Genomic DNA, 22,256 nt, shown 5'->3' on the forward strand with positions numbered 1-22,256 from the left:
TCTAGGGCAGGTGGGGAGAAACCAATCGGCTTAACTAGGAAAACAAGTCCCATAGTTTTAGTACATAATAGTCTTACAGGCGCCAGACCTTTGAATACATGGTCTTGTTAATCCCCAGAACCACTCATAAGGCAGATGTATCACCACCAATTTACAGTTATAACAGAGGTTATTACCTTAGGGCCACAGAACGTGGGTGCTACATCAGGACTGGCCCAGAAACCAATATCAATTCATTTATATTACTTGAAACAGGATGATACAAATGCACCTGATTTAGGGTCTAGATGCCCCGTGTTTAGATGATATAATTTTTAGTTTTTTTTTTTAACATGGCAAGAGAAATTATTCTTGTCCTATGTCATGAGAACATACTGTGATTCTTCTGAATTGTAATTTAATTATTCATAATTAAATTTAATTATGAATTATTGTACTTCTCAATTTATTACACAATGTCAGGTCTTTCGATGCTGGGTAGCTAATGGCACAGAAAAGAGCATAGTTGTTTAACACAGTTAAGTTATAGCTCACCTTCCAACAAACAAATTGGTTTCTCTTAATAGCCAATTAAGGAGCTGCCGTGCAGCTCCGAACATTTTTGTAATACTTTTTTATTTTCACATTGATTTTGATGTTAATATTATACATTTTCATAGGCTGATTTGTATTTATATTACTTTATTTTCCTTCCCCCCTAAATCTCACCCATTTTCAAGAATGAATGAGTATATGAGTGTTTTTCTGTGCAGTTCTCACTACCCTTCATTGTAACTCCTTGTGTTTGACCATTTGGGACAGAACAACATATTAGGAAAACATATAATGACACAGTTGATACCTCAATGCCCATCAATCCCTTAAGTATAATTCAGGTTAGTTTCCATTAAAATATTTCCTTATACTTGCTCAAAGTGCATCTATTACTTTTTTAAAGAGTTGCAGGGGGGGCTTCCCTGGTGGCGCAGTGGTTGAGAATCTGCCTGCCAATGCAGGGGACACGGGTTCGAGCCCTGGTCTGGGAGGATCCCACATGCCGTGGAGCAGCTGGGCCCGTGAGCCACAACTACTGAGCCTGCGCGTCTGGAGCCTGTGCTCCGCAACAAGAGAGGCCGCGACGGTGAGACAGTGAGAGGCCCGCGCACCGCGATGAAGAGTGGCCCCAGCTTGCCGCAACTAGAGAAAGCCCTCGCACAGAAATGAAGACCCAACACAGAAAAAATAAATAAATTAATTAAAAAAAAAAAAAGAGTTGGGGGGAGGTGAGTCTCACAAATGTATGAGATCATTCCGAGTTCAACCCTTATTGATTGGTATGGAACTCCGATAATGTACTCCCCAAAACTACAGAGTACAGATTTATGGCTGGGTAAACACACAGAAGAAAGGAAAAGGGAATGAAAGAGGAAAACACCAGAGACAGAGAAAAGAATTTCAGGACCCCTGGGTTAAGAAAAAGCTAGAATCTTACTGAAAGTGATTGGACAAATTGAAAGAAAAAAAAAAACCAAAACCCGTTATCAGCTATTTGTTTTTATTTTAAAGATCCATAGCACATATTTTATTAGTATTCCAGGAAATTCCATTATAATCAACAAATGGAAAGGATTTTATTGTCAATAAGCCCGGGAAGCTTAGTTGTCTCATTTTTCCAGATTATGTGGTATGTAGACAGCATGTAGTCTCTTTACTGATAGAAGGGATGGGATAAGACCAGCAGTGTCATATATGATTCCACATGGAAGTCCAAGAATATCTTGGGATTTTCTAGATTTTACATATCAGAGAAAATGCTCTGTTTATGTTATGAGATATATTTATAATTTTAATACACAAATAAGTGAATGATCAAAATTGTTCAAACTATAGTTTTTGAATACATTCTCATGGTGGATATTTATGCTTCAACCACTATGAAACTCAGACTGTTATTGAAAAGAAACTTTCCCTCTTTCTTGATACTGAATTCAGGCTCTTGCAGATCTTTCATAACTTCTGCTTTGAGATCAGGTGGTGCTGTTGTACTAAAGTTGCAGGTTTCTGTCAAAAAATCCCAAAGCAGGTCTCCATTTTCATTGCCGTCAGTAAAACAGTCAGGTATGTCCATGGTGGACAGAAGGTCATAACACTCATACTGAATCCCCAAGTTGTCCAGCAGCTGCATGAGGTCAGATGACGTGACATACTGAGAGGTCATCCCGGGGTAAGTGAGATCCGTACTTTCTCATAGATTGTCCCAGACACTGGTTCCCGACACAAGAGTAATGAGAATCTTAGCACTGGTAGCTAAGAGACTATGGAAGCATTTCAGGGCGGCTGGGATGTCTTTTACATAATACAGCATCTGAATCATATGAATAAAGTCCCACTTCTAAAGTTCTTTTTTCTCCATCATTCTGTTTTGATATTCAGATGATGTCTCCTTATGCCAGGTAAACTTTATGTTCTCGAGCTTTGACGTCTTGGCTACAAGCTCTTTGTACCTGGTGATTTGTTCAGCGCTTGGTTCAACAACTTCATTGTTGATCCTAACTCCTGGGTATTGAGCCTGCACTTTGGAGAGGCTATGGAGATCAATTTCACCCACACCTCCACGAGTGCTTAGAATCTTAATTTCACATTTTGTGTCTCCAGTCCTTGCTATTATGCTCGGCAGCTTCTCGTCCATGAATTGCTGCAAGCATTGATGCTCCGTGGAATTGTCGAGAAACCTCCGGAAATATTCAGCATATCTGCTGTGGTCAGAAAACAAGCTCTTCATGGAAGATGCCATGTTTGGTTTTCTGAGAAAGACAAGGAGGGAAGGGAGGTCTAACTTCCCTCTTTCCCTTCCTTCTCTTCCCAGTTCCTTCTTTCTCTCTTCACCCGCACCAGTTTCTATCCAAAAAAAAAAAAAAACACACGGACAAAAAAGCCCTGCTTTGAATTTAACGTGCTGGAGAGGCTGGGTTTGCAAAGCTCGTTACTAAGTGACTGTCAGCTATTTTTAAAACCATTGAGGGTTTGAGGTAAAGTGAAGCTCATTTTGTCAACAGGAAGCTGTGGGCTCTGCACCTCTATTTATATAAACAACATTTGCTTTTCCATCTTGGGTTCTGCCCAGAAGTTGTCATCTGACGCTGCTTCTGGCTCTAGTTGACTGGTTTTTAGAAAAAAAAAAAAACACAAACTGTGGCCACCTGTTCCTCTCTCTACCACAGAGAAAGTCAAGTCACTTTCGCTGGTGTTTGGTTAGTGAAAAATGCTAAAACACACAAGGATTTCAATTTTAAAAAATTTTTATTTATGTATTTATTTGGCTGCCTTGGGTCTTCGTTGCTACGCGTGGGCTTGCTCTAGTTGCGGCGAGCGGGGGCTACTCTTCGTTGCGGTGCGCGGGCTACTCATTGCGGTGGCTTCTCTCGTTGCAGAGCGCGGGCTCTAGGCGCGCGGGCTTCAGTAGTTGTGGCTCACGAGCTCAGTAGTTGTGGCTCGCGGGCTCTAGAGCTCAGGCTCAGTAGCTGTGGCGCACAGGCTTAGTTGCTCTGCAACATGTGGGATCTTCCCAGACCCGGGATAGAACCCATGTTCCCTGAATTGGCAGGCGGATTCTTAACCACTGCGCCACCAGGGAAGCCCCAAGGATTTCAATTTCTATTGGAGTGTTGTATTTTTAACCTAATCTTTGCCTCCCTGAATTTGACTAAACTCTAAGCACAGTCCTGCCCCACCTCCACTGTGCTTCTGATGTTCATTCTACCCTGTAAGGAAGGTTCCAGATGGATGGGTATGGAACTCGGGTCCTCTTCACCACACTTTGCAAATTCCCTTCTCCCAGACAGATTTGTGAATTCCCAGACTCTCCGGGTTCCCCTGCTCTGATGTCAACCCATCATCCCTGTGCCATCTCCTTATCCCCCTTATCTGGTACTCTTCCAACTTCTGTTTCTTCTCAGATGTCTCTCTTAACTGTGTTACAGCTGCTTCAGTACAGAAGGAAGGTGAACGTTAAGAGACTGCCAGTTGCTTGCACCTCTGACTAGGTGTAAAGTATTTGGCTAAACATCAGCTTTCACCACAAGTGCCCGAGGCAGAGGAGGGAGGGGCTTGTGGCTGGCAACACATACTGCTTGAGGTCATCAAAAGTAGGGAGACAGCTTGGGGTTTGCACCATCTGAGTCAAATGAATACTTAGAGAAAGTGTGCAAGGAGCTCTTTTTAGAGGGTATAGTGCACGCTTGAATTTCCAGAACTTCTTCATTCAAAGAGGAAGGAGAATTTTCTTTAATCAGAAGCATGAAATATGGGAAAAGGTTAGGCTCGGAGCAGGATCAACTCAATTTTGGAAGAGAAAATAAGAGTAAAACTTTTTTTTTTAGGTGAGGTGAGTAGGCAGATGAGTCTCTTCAGGGTACCAGGAAGGCATTCAGTCACAAATTGCTTAACGGTACTTTTACCCAACTTGTTAATTCCAACATGAAAGATCCATTTTTTTAGTTCAAATAACTTTTTCATCCAGTTCCTTGTTTAAGAAGGTTGTCATTTGTGTTCACCAGGAAAAAAATAATATTAATACCATACAGAGTGAAATGATTTCACATCCTTTTATGGGGAGGATGAAGGAAAGAAAACTAGAACATCGGGAACTGAAATGGGTCGAGAGTAAAAATGCAGCAAGAAGGAGGTGAATGGAATTCTGCAAACGGGGAAGAAAGGACAGAGGGAAAGAACTAGGACCAAAACCAACCCCCCAAAATTGCCCTGGGACTGCTCTTAGAGGAAAGTTATGAGGGAAAATAAGCCTTTGTAAGGGTAAGGAAAGAAAGGACGGAAAGTGAGTTAGAAGTGTTGGTTTACATATAGAGAAGAGTACAAAAGGCAGAGGATATCAGAACAGTGAGAAACGGCAAAGCACAGGAATTTGATGATGCAAAAGAAAAGCGAGGGTGAAACACAAAACTTCACCCAGTAAGACTAAAGGAGGCAGAAAAGAAATGGAATTTTCTGGAGGACCTAGGAGGGGACCACGTCTGGGGGAGAGTAAACAAACTTGTAATGTTGGAGAACGAATGGTCAAGTTGTGGAGGGAAGGAGGAAACAATGGAGAAGAGCAGAACAGAGAAATGTGAGCAATGCTGCTACTCAGCTTTCAAAATGGGATAAAAGCCTAAGTTCAGGCCTTCCTTGTAAACATAGAAAAAGAAATAACCAGACCAAAGACCACTGTCTTCTGAGAAGGAAATTGGGAACCTTTATTTTAGATGTTTAATTTGCAATATACCCAATACTGGGATTGGGGTGCTTTCTGGTGGGAATGCCACCTCTCGTTCAATAAGCAGTCAGAGGGTCAAGTTCATGAAGAGACTCAAATGATTCTTGGAAACTCTGTGCCTATGAGATGCCTCTACAGTGGCTACCAATGTCCATTGACTATGTCTGTTTATATACGAGTACATTTGCTTTGAGAGATTGGGGTAGGGCTTACATGCTTTGGGGCTTTTCTAGCATTTCTCTTTAATCAGTTGTGCAAATCCTATTAAACTAAATTGCTTCTTAACAGCAAGAATCTGGTCCTCATTTAGGTAGTATTTCCACAATGTGAAAGGAATCCAACCCTTATCAAGTTGAATTCTGTAACATATAACATCTAGGCTTTGAGAAAAACGAATAACGCATTTAAATCTCAAACCATTAAATTAAAAGAAACCTTAGAACCACCATAAATTTAACTTTGTCATGTTAAAGATGGGGAAATTAAACCAGGGCCTAATGAGAGAACATGACTTAACTGAGGCTACCTGGTTACTGCTAGAGCCAGGATTAGAATGCAGCTTGTCTGAATATTGTGTTTCTTTTACTCTTTCCTGTAAGCCATCAGGTAAACGTTATACTTGTGTGTTAAAGTTCAGGTCTGAATTCCCTTCTTATGTCCCAAATCAGGCTACTCCAGAATCCATCTGCACAATATAATCTCTACAGATTTTGGTAAGTGGTGAGGATGAAAGAAGTACCAACCACTCAAGGAAATTAGGAGCAATGATATGGTTTCACATTAAGTTGTCTAATTAACTTGTGGAGGTGGGCTAACCCCCATACTACCATAAATGAGTGGGTAAATGAGACTTGCTAGCCCTACTTGCCGACTGAACAACTGCATGAAAAATTGAATAGTTTTATACCTGGTGTACTCCTCTCTCTTTAGCCTCGGTCTTGTATAACTCTTGGCTCTGGAGAATTTCCTACGACTACAAAAATTACCATAATTCTTCTCCTAAAACGGACCTACCAGGCAAATGTTAGGACAATCCAGCAAAATAATTAATAAAAGTAAAGGGGACTATGTAGGTGAATGGGGGTTAATCTAGGAAGCTCCTGAATGAAAAATAAAGTCCGTGGTTAGTTAAGGTAGACAGTGATAACGTCTTCCACCCTAAGATCTACCTCAAACAGATTCAGTAGTTAATTATTATTTTTAATAATTTTATTGAAGTTTATTTTCCCTTGAAATTGTATGTAGAATGTTTGTATCTAAGCCACATGGTATATCTACGAGGTCTATGATATGGGGAAGCAGCAAAACCATGCAATACTATAGACTATTTTAAGTACTGGAAAATGAGATAAATGGATGAAAAATCAAGAAGTAGGGGCAAAAGCTAGACATTGCGATGGGATTGGTTTAAGAAATACTCATGTCTATGGGTTGGCTGACAAAGGTTGGACAAGAAGTTCCCTCTTAGAGCATTCTCTCCCTCCCACCCACACATTCTTTCTTTCCTCTTCCTTGACATCACAGACCCCTGGGTCTCTGCAAGTTCACATCATCACAGGGAGGAAGGCGGAAATAGCTGGAGCGACGGAGTCGCCTTGGGGGTAGACCGGCCATCTGACGGCAAAGTTCATCTAGAAGAGAAGCAGAGCATAATGGGATGAGGATGCAGGAAGATGGCCAGGGCTCGTGTCTTAAGGACAGGGAAGACTGCAGGGTGGTGAAGTGAAAAGGTTGAAGAGAAATAGATCAGGGTTAGAACCCCAGCTCTGCCACTTACTGGTTATTTACTCCCTACCAGAAAGTTTAACTTTTCTGAACCTCACTATCCCTTTCTGTAAAACAAGCATTAAAATACCCACTTCAACAAGGTAGTTGTCAGTATGAAAATGAAAAAATGGATACAAAGGTACCTAGCACACTGGTGGTCGGTAAATTTTAGTTTCCTTTATACACCTTGCTCCCAACTCTTCTAATCGTGGACTTATTAAACAGCAAAAATATGAGGTCCAGTCATTCAATGTATATTTAAATATTTACTATGTGCAAATGGCTAACTTTAGCAAGTCCCCTGAGACACTTGAAAGTGCCTAGAGTCCCAAATACTCATCCTCAATGTCAAGGTGCTTCCCTTGCAGGTGGCTTGCATAGAGCCAATTGGGGGCAAGCAGCGAGTTTCCTTCTGCGAAGTTAAGTACAGCTCTTACTCAGGGGCTCGGTGCAAGGCGGCCTGCTGAGTCAGAGTGGCTTTTGTGTGTGGTGGCTTTACCGACCACAGCCATCGTTTGGGGCTGGCCAGGGGCAAGGTGAGAAATATCTTTTTTCCCCACTATGCACAGTCTATAACCACACACTCTGGACCCTTGTAAAATCTTTCTACCTTCCTCTACCTCAGACATTTCACAGTAAGCAAGGTAAATGGTTCTTGGAATTGGTGGACTGTTTAAAAGGTAGCCGGTGTCTAGGAGTCCAGTTGATTTTTCACATATCCAAATGCTACTGCCTCCAAATCAGTGGCTTTCCCCGCCCCCCCAGACTAGTAGAGAGACTGTTATTTTTAATGGCTGACTTGGCCTTCCATCTAGAACTCTGGTGAATGATCTTCAAAGCAACCAGAGCATCTGAAATTTCTATCTATATATAAGAGAAGTTAGGGGTTCCTGTCTAGTTGGAAGAGATCTGGGGAGGGGTGCTTTTCTTAGGGTTTTATATATATATATATATATATATATATATAGTAAGCATACTGCTTTCCTTCGATTGTTTATTTGGGGTAACTTGGTGGAACAGGAGCTATTGTAAATCAGGGAGTAGCCCAAAGCCCTCCTGCAAAGCCAGACCTTGGATCTGCTGGCATCTTGCGCCTAGTTATCACTCTCATTACTGTCCCTCCCCACTAAAAAGCCAGTCTTACCTTTCATAACTTCATGCTCTTTACAGACAAGACGGGAGCAGACCTCATTGTTGATGATGTACATACGCCGTAAACTGCCACCGGTGCAAATGTCACGGTGCAGGAAGGAGATGGAAAAAGCATTGAGAGGGAGAACTAGCCTCGGCCTGCGATGGCTCTTCAACTCCTGTATTTCCCACTCTTCCCTCTCTGCTCTCCCCTTATCTGGATTTCCTTAAGTATTGCAGACTTCTTCCTCCCGCTCCGAGTCCCACCCCACCTCCCCAGGTAGTGTAGGAGATGGAATGAAATCAATCACTCTTCCTGGTGACGCTTTGCACACTCCACCTAGACTCCAGCTTCATACTCCTCCCCACTATTCCCCACTATTTTCTACCTTCACACTGGGATGTTTAGCTCCAGCCTTTTTCAGTGAGGTGGTAAATTTGATAGACTGGAGTTTCCCTCATGATGATCCTACCTCCAGCCCCCACCTTCTTTTGCCTTCTAGCGTCTACACTTGTTAGTCAAACTGTTCTCTGGGTGCCTCAATCCATACCCCACATTCTCATTGGCACCTTCAGGAATAGCTAAGAGGGTTATGCTAAAAAACGTCTGCCCCTCCAAGGACTGAAATTCCACGGTGGATGCTCATTAAATAGTTACTGACATGAAAGCACTATCATGGACGATGCTCTCTAGGTGTTCTGGGACCTTTACCTGGTAAAGCATAATTGATGGATGCATTGCTTCACTGGCCGATGCACAGAGTAGAGTCTTGTGCAGGCAAATTTCTCATCCCGGCACTCTGAAGAGGCCCAACATAAAAAACACGGGAGGCATAACAAACAGGTATGAACAAAGGGTTAAGGGGATGGAGGAGGGGAGATAGAGTTGGGGAAAACCTACAAAGTGATCTCTACAGAGGATCACTGTAAGTTGGGGCATGTTCTTCCTGTCACCAAAACAAAGCAATAATAGAAGTTGGCTGAAAAATGAAATTTAGGTGCTTCCCTACCTGGAAGGAAAGTGGGTTAAAATAGTCCCTGAGGTCTCTTCTAGGAAAAAATCCTTCTAGGGTTATACAGGTGGCAACATGAAATATCAAATGCTAGCAGTCCCATTCTGAAGAATTTGAATTCTAAGGTGGGTCACTATTTCTCTGTTCTGGTGGTTTTCAACCCTATCTGCACATCTGAATTATCAGTACGTTAGAGAAAGCATGACATCTACAGTAATATGGAGTCCTTGAAGTCACTTCCCAACCCACTAACCAACAGATAGTGTCCAAAGGTAGTTTAGGGAAAGGACTGGTCTGGGACCATGCAACAGTGGTCCCATCTTTTTCCCGTGACTTTTAGAACAGGAGCTCGTAAAACAGTGGGGTGGGGTGGGAGGATAATGAAGAGTACTACAAATACGCTTTGAGAAAGAATTGGAAATAAACTAGAAGATGTACCAAGTATCCTCCCAAGAACAAGGACAAGGAATTCTCAGGAAGGAAAAAAAAGCTTTAAAAAAGGCATGCAAAAGACAACCATACCTGTGGTAGTATTTTTATCGGGCGAGGCTAGAAGGCAAAAATTTTATTCAGTTATTACTGCTTCTAGAAGTCACTGCCCTGTAACTGTCATGTTGCCTTACTTGGGACCCACGTGGGGCACCCATAAATAGATGAATTAATAACTCTTTTTTAGCAACTTCTAAAAGAAAACCCATAATGGGGTGTTTTGAGCCACAAAGTTGAAGGGATTTAACATGATTTTTGTCTTTCTCCTTTCTCTCCTAGAGAGTTGAGAAACTCATTGTACTGAGAATATCTTTGTTTCTATCAAGAGGCAAATTTAGTAGAAACACAAGGCAACGAGCCATGCTCAGAAGAGCGTCATCCTAGAGCTAAGGGGAGAAAAGATTATTATCCTGCTGTGGAAGCTCTAGATACATCATCATGGGTTCTTGGATAAAAGTTATTTGGTAAAGAATAGCAAGGGTCATAGTCACATCCAGCCCTAACCTAGGGGCAAGTTAAATACCAGAGGAGTTTATAAAATGGAGAATAAGTCAAGGAGTAAGATGAGTCTTGAGGAAATAGACTAACCACGGGAGTTATCTGTAAAAATGTCTCTGCAAGCGTTGCTTATAGGATACCACAGGAAGAATGCTATATCTATCCCATGGTTTGAATTACAGGTTTATATGTTGAGAACTCTCAAACTTATATGTCTAGCCCAGATCTTTCTCCTAATAAGCTCAAGACCCACAAATCCAACTGCCATTTTGTGGAAGAGTTCATGGATTTTTGTTTAAAAAGATCCTTCCATATCTCAAACTGCCTTATCTTTCCCCTTCACCAATTCACATTGGTGCCACCATCCACCCAATAGCTACCATCTACCTAACAGAAAACTGGACATCATCTCAACAGTCCCTGCTCACTGACAGCTCATTTCTCTCCCTTACCTCTAACGTAGTTCAGGCCATCATATTTTATTGGGACTAGGCAAAAGCATTCTCGCTGGCTTTCCAGTTCAAGAATCTGCTTAGGACCTTCCTTTGCATGCACTATTCTCTGATTCGTTTTCATTTCCATCCTAAGCCTTTGCCCGTATTGTTTTCTTTACCTAAAAGCTCTTCCCCTTTCTATTCACTTGTCTTTCAAGAATCAACCTAGTCAGTATGCCTTCCATAAAAGCCTTTCCTAACTCCCAACACAAAGTATAGTCAAGGACTCTTTGAGTCTTCCACAGCTTCTTTTGCTTATCCTGATGATAGCATTTGTAAAACTGAATAAGGTTATCCATTCCTTTGTCTATCTTGTCTACTAGACAAAAGGTATCTAGAAGAAAATCAGTTTTGTTCACCCTTGTCTTGCCTTTACCCATCCAGTCTCAGAAACTTGGAGAGAAAAGTCAAGTCTTGGTATTTTGTGTATCAAACCCCTTGTGCAGTTCTTGCTTGTTAGGGGATCAAAAATGTCTTTAATTTAAATTATACTGTTGGATAAATGTGCTACATAAAATGGTAGCCCTAATTAGGATCCTTCACCAGCCATAACTGCCTTTTGTCATGGGGGATAGGGAAAGACCAGAACGGGCCCGGTGGCCCTGGGATCCCAGATCTGAACTTACCCAGGTCATCTGTGGGAGGCTTGATATCAGCCAGAACTGAAAAGGCACAAAACAGCGGTGTGAGGAGGGTTTCGAATTGGCAAAGGGGAAGGCAGAAGGCAAGAGGGAAGAATATAGATAACAGGACAAAGTCAAGACTGTGGCTGGGTTTGTGTATTATGTCCAGGGGAATAAAGTTAATTGAAAATAATTAAATATTTTTTGAATATTATTCGGCCTGTTGACATTATACTCATTTCTGGAAGACTTTAATTCATGCTTTTTTAAGCTATTAATCCACTTTGCTTCCTGTTTTTAGAGGACTAGGAGGATTCTTTCCTTTTATCCCACCGTCACTGAACGACATCCCTTTCCCTGTGATAAAAATACATGATTAATTCAAGAGCTGGAATAAATAATTGTGACTATTAACAAGAATCACGCCATCTTTAGGGAGATGAAACATACCTGTAGGAGTGAAACCTACCTGTTTCATCTGTAGCAGGATCATTCACCAGATCTGCAAAGATACAACATAGGGAATGAAAAACGCAAGTCGGAAAAGTAGCAAAGAGGAGCAGGACGAAGGGATGATGATCTCAAAGGAGGCAAGATTGAAGCGAAAGAATGTGGACTCTTGGGGAAAATATAAGGGAGCGATAAAAAGATTGGGCATGTTTAGAGCCCTCGGTGGCATCTAAGGTAGACAACAGAGCTCTGAACCTCAGCAAGTCCCCTACATACAAATGAATTCCGTTCCGAGAGCACGTTCGTAAGTCCAATTTGTTCGTAAGTCCAACAAAGTTAGCTTAGGTACCCAACTAACACAATCGGCTATGTGGTGCTGTACTGTAATAGGTTTGTAACACTTTTCACACGAATAATACGTAAAAAACAAACAAAAAATAAACATTTTTCATCTTATAGTACAGTACCTTGAAAAGTACAGTAGTACCAGCTACATCACTGCTGCTTTTACGCTTCTGGACATCCTGGGCTTGAAATAAAGATACTGTACTACTGTACTCTATACAGTACCGTACAGTAAAGTACACAAAAGCACATCCACTTGTAGAGGAGGCACACACGTGACAATGTACGCCAGACACGAGAACTAACTTAGGTGATTGGACATGAGAATGTTCAAATCTTTGAAAGTTCGCAACTTGAAGGTTTGTGTGAAGGGGACTTACTGTTCTAGTCTTCCTTTAAGGAAGGATGTACAGACCTCAACCCTTCTATCCCCAATTTGAAAGCAAAGAAATAAACAAAAGAGTATCCTACTAGGATCTTCTGTGAATGTCTCTGGAGTCACTGGAGTCACATCATCTGCATAAAAACAATCCGGAAACATTTTCTGAGCATTCTCTGTCCCCCACCCCTACGCTTGCACTCCCAGTAAGTGAAATTGACAAGCACAGTAGACTCATAGTAAGATCCCAAAGTGTTTTTCTTTCTTTGCTTCCCAGCCTAAGTCCTTTCCCCTGTAACCCAAACAAATGTCACACTTTCCTACTTCCATGAATATACCTGTACAGTCCAAACCCTAGAGAGTCCTTCTCCCTGTGTGCTCCTTATTTAGAGGAATGAATGAACTACATGGCCATTAGACAGTTCACCACAGGCACGCCTTTTCTCGGTTAGACTTTGGTTAAGCGTTGGACTGCAAGAATGACTTCTTCATCCTAGCATATAATAACAGATACAGCTAATTTGGGATTACTATGTACTTGCTTTTATAGATGGTAAAACTCAGGACCAGGAGAATAAATAACTCACACAAGGTCATAGAGCTTGTTAATAATTATAATGGATTGATGACCTCTTTGCGATACTTATTTAAGATGAAAATTGTTTTTCTCAGACAGACTGATTTATAAAAACTTTTTATTTTATATTGGAGTCTAGTTGATTAACAATGTTGTGATAGTTTCGGGTGTACAGTAAAGTTATTCACTTATACATATACGTGTATCTATTCTTTTTCAAACTCTTTTCCCATTTAGATTATTTAATATTGAGCAGAGTTCCCTGTATACAGTATACAGTCCCTGTTGATTATCCATTTTTAATGTAGCAGTGTGTACATGTCAATCCCAAACTCCCTAGCTATCCCTTCCCTCGTGGTAACAGAGGGAAACAGATTCTGTCTGAATCTGTTTCAAACAGACTGTGATTTTGATAGTCATAATTTGGGTGTAATTGGATATCAGTCTGCTGATAGGCTTTACACAAAAGAGTGTTCACAAAAGGTAACATTGGTAGTTTTCTGATGCTCAGTGATAAGTGAGGTAAAGAGAGGGGAGAGGAAATGCCTTGTTGTTGATCCTTGGAAAGTAAATGCCGGAGGGGTAGAAATAAAAATGGTCCAGGTCTTAAGGTGGAAGCTATTTGGATAAACTAAGAAAACTGTATCTGAAACTGTAAATAACAGCAATTCCTGAAACAAATAGTCTCTGCTTTAAAAAGCAACATAACAAAGCAGTGTGAAGAACTAAATGTTTGTTAAACATCCCACCTGTAATTAACCTTCGTTGTGAATGGCTTATAGTCATAATCTGTTTTACCCACTAGAGGTCAGCAAAATCACAGTTTGCCTTGAGGTCAGCTTACAAATGTCAGATTTAAAATCTGGTGAGAATAGCATTTTTATAAAGCATGTCAGAGTTACTGATCCTTGCACCAGAAGCAATACACAAAACATTTTGAAGGAATTTCCCCGGCTTATTCCTTACCTCATCCTTTAAAAAAAAATTCCGGATAGAAGGTCATCAGCTCTGACAACAGCCTCATCTTTAACACTCAGTATAAGCTTTTGTCTTCCGGAACAAATTTTGATAAAAGGAATTCAAGTCTGCTCCAGTCCCACAGGATATTTGAAAAGCCACTGACCTGAACCATTCCGGAAGCTGTAAGAAAAGGAGTGAATTCTCCCCGGGGTGCAGCCCTATCCTGCCCTGATTCCTATTCTCTCCAGCTATGTTCCAGTCCAACCACGCACAGAAACAGGGAGCAGTCGGCGAACCAAGGGTTTGAGAGTATCCTTGCTGTCTCCTCAGAATTCCAGGCAGAGTACTAGTTTTCTGTATATTCCTCAGTTTACCCTCCTTTTCCATGAGCTACCACCATCTGAATGCTTCATTAAGGATTCGTGAGTGTTCCCTGAAGGAACATTTTCATCATCTCTTGTACTATTTCTGCATCACAAATCATAAAACAGGACTGGACCTTAACCAGCCCAAAGAAAGGAATTTGGATTTTTAGTTTTGCTGCAGCTGACTATGACGTGGGTTCAGAAACGTAGGGATTCAGGCCTCCATACCCACAACAGAGGAAAAAAAAGCTTTTCTATATTTTAGCTTCTCTACCAGGATGCACAGTGAGAAATGATATTGTGCCTCAGTGTACACAAAGAAAACTGAAACAAGTTGAATGAGATAATACTTTACTCTGGTAATGTACTTGCAGTGTACTCCATTTTTATTTTAGTCTATCCTAATTCATTAAAAGCCCCAGTTGTGACTCATTTGGTTTTTGACCCATTAACAGGTTGCCTACTGCAGTGCTCTCAGGGGTTGGGAAAAGCAAGAGAACTTACGGTAGATACCCGGAGGCAGCCTGGGAATGTTGATGAGAGTATTCTCCGTCAAGCTGAAGGAAGTGGCCCTTTGGAAGCCAGAACTTTTGGGTTCTGTCTGATTGTGCCACAGTTGCTCTGGTGCTGGGAAGACTTCTTATTTCTGCATTTTAGTTTCTCCACTATTACATGGTTAGGAAAATGTTTTCTGTTAGGATCTGTGGGCATTTTCCAAGGGAGTGGAAATGAGATGGACATAGAGAAGGTCTGGGGAAAGTTATTTCAGTAGTTCAAGAGAGAATAAGAATGTTTTATGAATGGGCTCTTACTTCCCCGACCAGGGATCGAACCCGGGCCTCCTGCAGTGGAAGCACAGAGTCCTAACCACTGGACCACCAGGCGTTTACCAGTATAATAGGATTGTTGAACCAGTGAATTAGATCCTATGATTTCCCACACCTTGGCAATGCATCTCTGTGTTGTATTAGAAATTCTTGAACTCTAACCGTTTGGCTACATTGTCCTAATAAGAACCTCATCAGAGCCCAGTTCCAAGGGTTCACCTACCTCCTCTTTGGCTGCTGACGCCTAGGGGTGTCCAGTCTGTTATCAAAGGAAGGAGAAAATGTATGTGAATGAGTCCAGCTCTATACCCCGTAAAGCTTGTATAAGATGAACCAGAAAATGATGGGAAAATTGTACTTTATCTTTCAGTGTTTTATTTCTGTTAGAGCTCAGTATAAAAGTACTCAGACCGTTAGTGCTACACACAGACATGGGAACACTCAAAGAGAGCAGATACCTGAGAACAAAGGTGAGCTCTGCTATGCCCTGACTCAAGAGGCCCTCTTGCCCTCAGTCCAGCCAGAAGGGGTAGGGTCCTGATCCACACACAAGGCCAGCAGACTTTCTGATGTCCCATCTTTCCGTCCCCACAGCCAACCCCTCTTAACTGCACTACTGAACAAGGCCAAAAGGTATCATCTCACAGTCTGCATTTGGCCGAATGAGGAAAAAAAAAAAATAGAGTAGGATTTTTTGAAAGCCAAGGTTTGCTTTTTCTGTGGTCAGTCTTCTAGTTCGAGTCTTTGAAATCTGTGAAGATCATTTTTCATTTGTGTATAGATGTGGCAACATATTTTCTGTGTGCATGTGAATCTACTGGTGTGTAGGCTGGTACTAGTGTTTCTGAGGTGTATAGATTCCCACCATTTGCCTTCACGGTTTAAACTTGAGTTTCTTGTGAGGTGATCCTTATATGTTTGTGTATGCATTTGTATATATCAGCTTCTTTCTCCTTTGGGTGTTTTTTTTTTTTTTTCTTCACTGCCCGGCTTGCGGGATCTTAGTTCCCCCGACCAGGGATTGAACCCACGGCAGTGAAAAGTGACGAGTCCTAACCACTGGACCACCAGGGAACTCGCCGTGTTCTTCTCTTTAATGGCAATTCTAGAGCTCAATAGCAAGCATCTCTCCTCCTATTCCCCTTCGGCCTCATTCCATCCACCCCCTAACATACACCTCCACCCACGTCTGAGGAGCTGACATTTGAGGCAGAAAAAAAAGGCAGGGACTCACCAGAGGGAATGATGAGTGTAGTGAGAAACAGCAGTACTTTGGGCCCCAGCAGCAGCATATCTGACAGGTGGGTGGCGAGAGGGGAGATTTCAATTCCAGGCAAGGATACCTGTAGGGTCTCTGTCTCTGCATCTTCCCAGGAGCTTGCCTAGTGCCCCGTAAGTCTCAGACCCTTCCTCTCTTTCACTCAACATTTCTCCTTCAAATTCTGTTCTTTGATCATTTGCCATTAGTCTCTGTCCTTTTTTCCTACCAAGTCAGAGGAGATTTTATACTCTAAATGGTTCATGACGGCCCCCACCCGGTGGCCTCTTTCAACCCTAGTGTCTAATCTTCTGTTTTGAAATCTGTGGCTTTTTAATATCACCTGCTCATCTTGGTGTCTCCTCATTGGGATTCCACGGATAATTGGGATGTCTGTTCAATTCTAAGTCAGTGACATTCCCCATTGCCCTCTTCCAGCCCTTCAAAACACACACACACACACACACACACACACACACACACACACACACACACACACACACACCCTACCCCTGTCTATTGAGGGGTTTAGACAATCAAAACAACTCACTGTTTATGGTTCTCTGCTCTTTCCACCGAGAGTCCTTTGGTTGTTGAATGTGTCTCTCTCCTCACTCTGTCCCACTTTGGCTGGAGAGTAAGATGAACAGGGCCACTCCCTGGAAAGGACTTCAAATTTGGCCTTCTCTGAAACAATGAGATGAGGGAGAGCGAGGAAGAGAGAGAGAGAGAGAGAGGGAGGGAGGGAGAAAGCCGGGCTAGAGGAGTCTGATGCTGTGCTACATTGTGAGGCTGGGAGGAGAAGGGGGATGGGGCTTTGCAGTCACTCACACCCTCATTCCAAAGGTTATGACCACATTGACGCTGCTGCTCCCTTGAAGGGTTGGCTGGCGCTCACATATGCCTTTCTTCCGTGAGCCACGTTGTGGCCCCAGCCTCCCTTTCTCCTTGGGTCCCTTCTTACCTAAAGAGCAGCTCCCAGCCCCGTCCCCGGTCATGCGCCCAGAATCTGTTTCTATTTTTCTGGCCATCTTCCATATTGGAATCATTCCTCTAGCCCCCTTTCTCACTTTTGTCCTTTTAGAATTCCACACCAAAAAATTTCTTTGTATCCTTTCATTTATTTTTTAATTTTTTGGCTGCATTGGGTCTTAACTGTTGTGCACGGGCTTTCTCTAGTTGCGGCGAGTGGGGGCTACTCTTCGTTGCGGTGCGCGGGCTTCTCACTGTGGTGGTTTCGCTTGTTGCGGAGCACAGGCTCTAGGTGCGTGGGCTCAGTAGTTGTGGCTCGCGGGCTCAGTAGTCGTGGCTCGCGGGCTTAGCTGCTCTGCGGCGTGTGGGATCTTCCCGGACCAGGGCTCGAACCCATGTCCCTTGCATTGGCAGGCGGATTCTCAACCACTGCACGGCCAGGGAAGCCCCTCTTTGTATCCTTATGTTTCTCTTTTTTCTTTGCCTCTTTCTTGACCTACACGTTTGACTCTCCCACCACCCCCCGCCCCCGTCACACGCCTTTGAGAATCTCATATATTGCTATATCCAAGCAAACAGACAGTACATGAATTTTGTCCAAGAGGAGGGCTGCTGTCTTAGGAAAAGTTAAGGAACATAGAACCCTCATCTTTTTGAAATGTGGAGGAGCTCCATGAGAGGAGATTCCAGCCTTATGTTGTCTTTTGTCTTTGTTTAAGCTTATATTAAGAATCTTGGTTTCTGGAATCTTAAGGAAAAAATGCTATCAGAAGCCCAAAGAAAATTGGGAGCCAAGTTCATTCTGCTTGCCTTATTTTCCATCAGTACGTTCCCTCATGTCACGTAATATGTACATAATGTTTTCTCTGATCCAGGAGCTATAAAAACTCTTGTCTTCACTCTTATTCCTAGAAACTCTAGTGCTTAGACCATTACAACATCTCCACTTCGGAGGAATAAACTTGAATTACAGAAACTTCAAATCTGAAGAATGGCTGCCCTTATGTGCCCTCGCAGTGTGTAAATTTCCAGTTATCTGTTAGCTTCTTTAGTCTATATTTTGTATTTCCCTGATGAGCTAAATTAGAGAAGTGTACAGGTAGACAGAGCAGATAGTATTAATGGATTACAGACCAAAAGAAAGCAGACAGTAAATGATGGAAGGGAAGAGGAAGGAAGAGACAGAGGGAGGGAAGGAAGCTGTCACGAGGAAGGAAGAACTATGGACATAGTCAGAAATAAGCAAATAGCACCTCTGGTTTCTCTTAGGAAGCTATACGTGCTCCATCTCTGAGATACATGGGTTCTGGTCATTCCCCAGAACAAATCTGTGCACAAAACCCAGTTCTTCCTGATCGGACCTGTCCAGAACTTGATCTTTTCCCATCAGTTCCACAGTGAGAGTGCAGAGGCTACAGAACATATGTCTGGGGAGAGCCAGGGCAAGAAAAGGCAGGGAGGCAGGGGTGGGGGAAGAGACAAAAGCAGACGCAAAGCAGAACTAAGTCAGGGCATGCAACAGAGAGCCTAGAGCCACACTCATGTTTTCCATGAAGCACAGACAGATGGAGAAACTGAACTCAGGCCAGTCATTTGGCAGGGACAGCAATGACCTCAATGTGCTCCCAGCCAGAGACTGTAGCTTAGGAAAGCCTCCCCAGGCAGTAGGAGGGGGCGCTTTCCTAGGGTCTCAAGGGGGAGTCTGAAGTTAGGGCAGTAAAAACAGGAACAAAATGTTCAGCTCAAGGAAGAAGGAGTAGGCAGGCAGCGAGCAGGACCTCGGAAGGAAGGAAGGGAGAGGAAGCAAGGAAGCACGGCAGGAACTGGCAGAAGAGCAGAAACCACCATGTAGTCTTTCTTGGTCATTCAAGAATGCCGTTTACTTGAAAGTACTTGGGTTGATTTCTTGTTCATGGCAGCTCTGGTGGCCCCTTCTAGCACAAGTCCCTGTTTGTTTTCAGAGTCTCCGCTTGGACCCCCAGTTTTAGAGATCCTCTGATTTACTTTTCTCATTGGTGGTTATCATTTAATTACATCAAGTCAAAGTCAGCACCCATGGTCAGGAAAGAGCAACTGCCATCCAGAGATGTGAGCCTAGACTCTTCCGAGGTTCTCGCTGACCCTGGGGAAAACCTCCCCGGGCAGCAGCCCACATACTCATCCAACACAGGGTGGATCTCCTGAGGGTCGAGGATGCAGGAAAGTCCTGCATGGAATTGACTGGCAGGTCAAGAAGCGACTTAATGTCGGCAATCTAATGTCTGAGACATCCAGGAAAATATTAGTTTTCAAAAGAGGTCTCCAATCGGGGGACGATGGGTAGAATGCAAAGAAAGAGAAGGGAGACAGGGATGCGAGACAGCATGCTGGTTTATTCATCTGTTTACTGGCCTGTGAAGAATACACCCATTAGCTGAAGGCCTCTGGGCAAACGTACAGAAACGTTATTACTACAGTCCGATCCAACTAAATTAAATCCAGGGCCTAAACACACACAAAAATCCCATAAAAGGAAGGAAAGGAAGGAAGGAAGGAGGGTTATACGAGGTGGGTGCGGGGGTGGGGGGAGTGCTGTGTGTAGAGGGAATGAAGCAATAAAGTGGTAACAGCCAAACTTAAGAGATGGACCCAGTGGAGGAGTTAGGAGCCAGCAAACATATGTCCTCAGAGAACTTGGGCAAAAGGGAAAGCTTCCCGCTTCTTAGTAACCCATACCTCTCTGTTCTTCACGCCTCCACGCCTTGCACTTTCTGTTCCTTCCTTTCTGAAATATATATCCCCTTCCCAGCTCCAGGAAATAAATGCTGATGTGTACATCAAAACGCAGCCCCCATGCTGCTCTTCCCGGAAACCTTTCCTGGTCCCCTTTGCTTCTGAATAGTTAATCATTCCCTCTATTGAGCTACCTCTCTTTTTTAATCACTGTGGCATCAGCTTTATTGTATTCTTTATAAATTTATTTTATTTTTTTGGCCACACCGCGCAGCATGCGGGATCCCAGCTCCCCAACCAGCGATCGAACCCCTGCCCCCCGCAGTGAAAGTGCAGAATCTCAACCACTGGACTGCCAGGGAAGTTCCCCTCAGCTTTATTGTATTCTTTTTTTTTTTTTTTTTTTTTTTTTAATTTATTTTTGGCTGCGTTGGGTCTTAGCTGCAGCACACGGAATCCTTCATTGCGGTGCGCGGGCTTCTCTCTAGTAGTGGCGCCCGGGCTTAGTTGCCCCGGGGCATGTGGGATCTTGGTTCCCCGACAAGGTATTGAACCTGCGTCCCCTGCATTGGAAGGCGTATTCTTAACCACTGGACCACGAGGGAAGTCCCTATATTCTTTGTTTTACATGTCTGTGTTCTTGATTAGACTGAGAGGTTCTTGCTCGTCGCTGGCTGACATAATGATCAGCACAGAACAACTCAAAATTTGTTCATTTGAATTGAGGTGAGATGAAGACTCGAAATATTCCGAGAGAGAAGCATTCAAAAACTGAGTCAAATGCAAAGTAAAGGAGAAAGTTCTAGAGAAGAAAGTAGTTTGAGAGGATACAGGAGCACAGCCAGTGGAATAACTAACCAGTGTTTTGATCCAATACGACAGGAATAGACCTAAAGGAAGCAGGCACAGAGACCGGGCAACAGTTATTCCAGAAATAAAGGAATTTTGGCAGAAGGGCTGTAAAATCAGTGCATGCGAAACATAAGTGACTTCTATCAACAATAGTGAGTGCTTTTGTCTCATCATTTTGCTTTGTGTAAATTTTCAGATGGCGCTGGTGGTCTTGCACTGTTATACCCACACTCTATGTAGTATCTACACTTACATTTGATTCCCTTGGTCTTGGTTGAGAGAGGAAACGTTCCCAGAAGCAAAGGAAGAAGCCGCAGATCTCTCAGGGCTCAGCATCAGTTTCCCAGCATCACTCCCACGTTCTGTTGGTCTATAGGGTCTCAGTGCCAAGTTAAGGGGAGGAGAAACAGACTTTACCTCTTGATGGGAGGAGTGGCAAAAAAGTGTGTAGCCACATGTGTCACAAAGTTAAAATGAATCTTTTTAACAGATTAGACAAGGCCAAACAAAGAACATTTGTATTTTGCCATTTCCCTGGAACCTGATTTACCTCTCTTCACAATTCTAAGGCCCTCTTGGATGCTCAATATGATAGAAAAAGTTCAGTGTTATTTTCTTGTTTTCTGCAGCATCAGGCTCTGTTGGCCTGTCCCTCCTTTGTGAAATGTGCCTTTCTCTTGGCATCTATGACATCACTTCCTTTGTTTTCCTCTTTAGCTTGGCTCAGCATTCTTTTTTTATTTCTTCTTCTTCTCTGTTTACCCTTAAATGCTGGTAGTTTTCGAGGTTCTTGCCCCAGCCATCTCTTTTTACTACACCCCACTCCTGTGTCTCTATTTACCATCTACTGGCTTCTGCTTCTAGATTTATACTTCAGTCCCTTCTACATCTGAAGGTGCAATAGTACATCTCTCGTTGGATGTCCCATGAGCACCCTGAGTCCATCAGGCTTCATATTGGAGCAGAATCATTTAAGCAGAAAGGGGGGAAGCTAAAGAACAGACTCCCAGGAATAACTACCAAGATTCTAGCGCCCCTCCCACCTTCCGGAGGCCACCTTCCATGCTGAGATATCACCCCTCAAGCTCTGGAACCACGCTGGCTCTGCTAGAATCCACACCAGCAGAACGGATCCCCACTATCTGCCTCTCTCTTCACTTAACCTGGGTTTTGAATTCAAGACTTAGATGAGTGCATATGGTTGCTGAAACCTAGCTATAGGATTCAAACTCTAGCTATAGGAGAGTCTAGGGTATGTCGTTTTTAGTTTTCCACCCTCTGTAATCCAGGAAG

The 22,256-nt window shown here is 43.0% G+C and overlaps 1 protein-coding gene and 1 pseudogene across 2 annotated transcripts; both read right to left on the reverse strand.

The window, feature by feature from the left end:
- Positions 1 to 1,897: 1,897 nt before the first annotated feature.
- LOC102982272 (histamine N-methyltransferase-like) lies at positions 1,898 to 2,773 on the reverse strand (annotated as a pseudogene).
- Positions 2,774 to 5,215: 2,442 nt separating this feature from the next.
- On the reverse strand, positions 5,216 to 17,209 carry MFAP5 (microfibril associated protein 5). Of its 2 annotated transcripts, XM_007101841.4 has the most exons (10): positions 16,978 to 17,208; positions 16,404 to 16,463; positions 15,393 to 15,428; positions 12,533 to 12,577; positions 11,736 to 11,768; positions 11,270 to 11,305; positions 9,685 to 9,711; positions 8,862 to 8,949; positions 8,163 to 8,236; positions 5,216 to 6,882 (listed from the first exon to the last, which is right to left on the reverse strand). In XM_007101841.4, the coding sequence occupies exons 2-10, from the start codon at positions 16,459 to 16,461 to the stop codon at positions 6,770 to 6,772; spliced, it is 510 nt and encodes a 169-aa protein (XP_007101903.1). In that variant the 5' UTR covers positions 16,462 to 16,463; positions 16,978 to 17,208; the 3' UTR covers positions 5,216 to 6,769. The 2 variants fall into 2 exon arrangements, with proteins under 2 accessions (XP_007101903.1, XP_007101904.1); XM_007101842.3 differs by lacking the exon at positions 12,533 to 12,577 and having other exon boundaries at positions 16,978 to 17,209.
- Between the last annotated feature and the right edge of the window lie 5,047 nt (positions 17,210 to 22,256).

This window comes from Physeter macrocephalus, chromosome 6 (genome assembly GCF_002837175.3).
Source record: "Physeter macrocephalus isolate SW-GA chromosome 6, ASM283717v5, whole genome shotgun sequence".
NCBI lineage: Eukaryota > Metazoa > Chordata > Mammalia > Artiodactyla > Physeteridae > Physeter > Physeter macrocephalus.

Bases quoted from the DNA above. Each gene is read 5' to 3' on its own strand.
- MFAP5 (XM_007101841.4), bottom strand. From the start codon at position 16,461: ATGCTGCTGCTGGGGCCCAAAGTACTGCTGTTTCTCACTACACTCATC. The intron at 12,578-15,392 runs GTAGGTGAACCC...GTTTTTATGCAG, and splicing joins CGTCAGCAGCCAAAGAGGAG to ATGATGTGACTCCAGTGACT. The intron at 6,883-8,162 runs GTAAGACTGGCT...CTTCTCTTCTAG, and splicing joins AGAGCATGAAGTTATGAAAG to ATGAACTTTGCCGTCAGATG.